The sequence below is a fragment of the Sphaeroforma arctica genome (genome assembly GCF_001186125.1).
Source record: "Sphaeroforma arctica JP610 unplaced genomic scaffold supercont1.405, whole genome shotgun sequence".
NCBI lineage: Eukaryota > Ichthyosporea > Ichthyophonida > Sphaeroforma > Sphaeroforma arctica.
Window position 1 is genome coordinate 492 of NW_014040153.1, and position 4,714 is coordinate 5,205.

Genomic DNA, 4,714 nt, shown 5'->3' on the forward strand with positions numbered 1-4,714 from the left:
GGAATAAATACATACAGTAACCTATACTGCAATCAATGACTGTGACACAAGCGAAGTGGTAGTTTGAAAAACATTAACAGCCACAGGGACAGTGAAAGTTACAGTCGCTTCAGATTCAATGCGACATACCTGCAATGAGATGCCCATCAGGAAGATGTACACACAACACTGACGGTAAGCTCAGGATTCCGGAATCGACCTGCACCGTCTAGGAGGGTTTCAAGCAGAAGCAGGTACGACTGGAATTGCACGATAGGAAGCGAAATCGGTGTCACCCCCTTCCCGGGGGGATGTTGCTGATATAACAAGTGTACAATGAAGGAGAAGTACTTTTGGCTTAAAGCGTGTTTATACACACGTAATGAAAGGATTGTAAGTAAAGAGTTTTCAATGCAACAGGTAATTTATTCTCAGTTTCCTAACGATTCTCATATTATATCCGATCCTATGGTATAACTTGCATGACAAGTGGCATATGTCCTAGTCAAACGACCTAAACCTCTCTTCTGCTGCACTTACTGGCAGAAAGCGTACTCAGCAATGATACCAGTGACCAAGTATGGGTCCATGTTGGAAGCGGGTCGGCGATCCTCGAAGTAACCCTTGCCTTCAATATCACACTGACGGGGGATACGGATGGAAGATCCACGGTGGGCTACACCGTATGAGAACGAATCCATAGAGGCAGTCTCGTGAGCTCCAGTGAGACGACGCTCGTTACCCTTACCGTAAACAGCAATGCACTTCTCGTGCACAGCCTCAAGCTTGGGCATGGCGGCCAAGATAGCCTTCATACCGCCCTCGGCACGCATCTCCTTGGTGGAGCAGTTGGTGTGGCAACCAGCACCATTCCAGTCTCCGGGGATGGGCTTGGGGTCGAATGAGCAGATGACATTGAAGTCCTCACACACACGGTGCATGATGAATCGCGACATCACAAGGTCATCTCCGGCCTCGATACCGTCACAGATACCTACCTGGTACTCCCACTGGCCAGGCATAACCTCGGCGTTGGAGCCACAAATCTTGACACCAGCGTACAGACAGGCACGGTAGTGAGCCTCGACGATGTCACGTCCCCATACCTTTCCGGTACCTACACCACAGTAGTAAGGTCCCTGGGGTCCGGGGTAACCACCCTTGGGCCAGCCAAGTGGGGTAATACCGTCGCTCTCGAAGAGGGTGTATTCTTGCTCGATACCGAACTGAGGCTCCGAGTCCTTGCACTTCTCCAAGATAGCCGCAGCGTGGTTACGGTTGTTGGTGGGGTGGGGAGTGCCATCGGGCATGATGGTCTCTGTGAGTACGATGATGTTATCTCCACGACGGAAGGGATCCTTGTAGATAGCAACAGGCTTCATGAGTACATCAGAGTCCTCACCCTCAGCCTGGCCTGTGGATGAACCATCGTAGTTCCAGATGGGAAGCTCATCGGCAGACTTGGGTAGTTTCTTAAGAGTGCGCGTCTTGCAACGAACCATTTCCCCAGTGCCGTCGATCCAGACGTACATAGCTTGCACGCCCTTATCAGCCACATCGAGGGACAGGTAGTGATGCGTGGTAGCCTTGTATTGAGTCGTCATGATGATAATTGGCTATACAAACTGGGTAATGATTATTGTGTTGAGAATATCATGCCTTAAATATATGTGTATACGTACAAAATATTCACAATCGACGACGTATTTGACCTCTGGCTACGAGGTATTGTCGGACAACAAACCCAGATTTTATTTTATTCCTTTGTTTTCATCTGAACGCGAGAGAGAATCACTGAGCGTCCGTGACAGGCTGAATGACAGTCACAGTGACAGTCCTTTTACGGCCGCCAATATCAGTCGGGCTTGGTCTCAACCAATCGAAAAGCTGATCACGAACGCTGTCAATTGTCAACCCACAAAAGGACACCTTTTTCGGCTTCTCTTTTGTATGTGGAGTTCCAGGGAGTTCAAAAAGAATAACTCCTTTCCCCCAGTGAATTCAGTCCCAGAAATATTTCATATAAAAAAATCGAGAGGCGGTCTTTTTGAGGGTAGAAACATCGCTACAAAAATGAGGAATAAAAACATGTCCGAAACGCATCATACAGAAAATAACCCCGTTGCGAACTATACCATGTAACAACTCCGATTGTATCTTGTACCTGGTATATACCAAAAAGTACTGCACACCAATACAAATCCGAATATGCGACGTATTTTATATGGAGCAATATTGTTTTATATCAAATCATATGTTTGGATTATTGAATTTTATACTTTTCTTTTGTTGAACAATGAAAACTGCGGTCTTCTCTGGAAATAGGTTTTAGGTCCAGATTCCAGAATGTCCAGAGTCTCAAAGAGAGACTCCACCCCTGTCCACCTGTCCACCAGAATTGAGAACATCCAGAACAGGCCAATATCATATTGTCAATAAATACCAACGAGTGAGTTTGTCAGAACAAGAAGAGAGAAGAGACTTTTTCTATAAATAGGGTCTCCGAGTTTCCGACTCTCCTGAGTCTCCTCCAGTCCTCCACTCTGGCACTCTCCGACTCCGCTCTCTCTCGGTAAATATTAGAAAATTTGTCAAAATAGTGTGTAAATAAATACAAACAAATAGTACCTCAGTAAGGCGATACTTCCTGTATAGAATTTTTGGTTCAATGATTTTTTTTTCAATACCCAAAAAGAAGGCTATGAAATTTTACTTTATTTATATCTCCCCCGGGCCCCATGGGCCAGAGGCCAGAGAACCCAAATGCCCCAGAACAGAGCGGCCAGCAGTGAGCAGGCACTGAGGCAGTTACCCCGCTGTTTGTTTTTCTTTTCTTTTTTTTAAACGATGCAGGCCCTCGCTGCATAGCCTTCTAAATAATCATCAATGGCTGTAGAAGGGCGAAGGCGGATGATATTTTTTTTAACTTCCTCTACTATTTTATATGGTAAAACAAAATACAGTCGACTATGTACATACTGGAGTGGCGAGTGGAGAGTGGAAAAAACATCGAGTTCACAGTTCAGACTTTAGACTTCTTCAATGAGTTCAAGACTTCAAGTCATCAATGTTGTAAATATTTTGTCTTTTTTATGTCTGCTCTCGCAGTCATCAGGCCTCTGTCTGCGTCAAACGATGCGCTTGTCTAAATATGGACCGGGCCCTACTCGAGTGCCCCTGAGTCTTAACTTTTGGGGTCCCACTGAGGTCCTAAATCGAAATGCCCTAAAGCCTATTTTAAGCCCCCACTTTTAACCCTGATAACCTGACCTTCTTTAGGAACTGAGTTTTTATTTTATGAGTTTTAAAAACCCCAAAAATAATACTGTTTTTTTCTTAAACAAAACAGAATACAGTGTGTCGAAAACCCTAAAAACGGGTGACGTGGTCACTCTTGTGTGACTGGTCCGTGCGTCCGATACCTGACGTGGAACGTTTACTCTTGATTTGAGATTTCCTCCAATGATGACATGACCTCTCCGGGTATTATAATTAAAAAATTGGGATATCTGATATTTCATGCATCTGATTTTCAACAATTGTCGCATATTATTGATGGTGATAGTATGACAAACTGCTTCTAATTTTAGGACGACAGATGAAAATATTGATTTAAAATAGCTTTTTTTTTGGAAATTCTGGAGTCGTTTTAAAAGCATGAGCTGCGGAGCAAATACTTGCCATATTTAGATTGAAATATTACGTGATCCCTGCTGATTCAATTGACATAGCAACCGATCAGCATCACGCTGCACTGCTGCAGTCAACACAAGGCGGGCCGGTGCAGCTGTTTCTCTCCGGCGTTTTTTTTTAAACAAAATTAAAAGAATAAATTCACGATTCTCGGAATCTCAGTAAAAAAATTCAGTTGTCACTTGTCACTGCTGTTGAATCTGGTGTGAAGTATTTATTTGTATGTGTCATAGCCTTCCAAAATGTGGACTGACACTTGACAGGGCTGACATCACAGGCTTGAGACTTTTTATTTATATTTTTCAAAAAGTCAGTTGAGTCACTTGAAAGTTGAAACTTGAGACTTGGAGACTTTTGAAGCCTTGAGGCTTGAGCCCTTGATGCTTTGAAATGCCAGTATGCCACACTCTGCTGGAGAGTGGCCCGAGTGGGGTGACTGGGGTGAGATTAAGTGGCGTCTGCCAGTCGCCAGAGTGCAGCTCGGACACAGTGACAATGCCACAGTGCGTCAGTGCCAGCCTTCCAGGGACCCAGGGTACATACCAGTAAATAACCAGGCTGCTATGTAGTCTCCAGCTGGGCGGAGCTGGCTAGTTTCGGGATTCCTCTATACTATTGCAAAAAAAACGGGAAGATGCTCTAACTATTTTGATTGATTACAATGGCAGATAATAACAGCTCCTCGAGTGTGAATACTCTTGATGTTTGTTCACTTTATCATACTATAGAATAATGTGCTTCAAAATACAATAATCGTCAAGTTCTGCATCGTATTGATCATTTTAAATGTTGTTGTCAGTGGCGTTCCTATTCCTATACTCCATGCAAGCAAATGCACTGCTCTTCGGTTTTACTAACCTTGTAAACATTACAGTGGTCAATCCTCCGTTTATTTGTTTTTTTAAGTAAACAAGTCATTTGAGAGTCGATTGATATGACTTCATATCACTCCTCATTGTATGATTACAATATCTATTTTATATATCTCTAGGTATATGTATATATATATATCTCTCTCTCTCTCTAAGTATATATATATATA

At 43.5% G+C, this 4,714-nt stretch overlaps 1 protein-coding gene across 1 annotated transcript; it reads right to left on the reverse strand.

Annotated features, from left to right (window-relative positions):
• Window positions 1–384: 384 nt before the first annotated feature.
• Window positions 385–1,739, reverse strand: SARC_05943 (glutamine synthetase). The gene has a single exon (XM_014300166.1). It carries the CDS (start codon window positions 1,581–1,583, stop codon window positions 516–518), a length of 1,068 nt encoding a protein of 355 aa, XP_014155641.1. The 5' UTR covers window positions 1,584–1,739; the 3' UTR covers window positions 385–515.
• Between the last annotated feature and the right edge of the window lie 2,975 nt (window positions 1,740–4,714).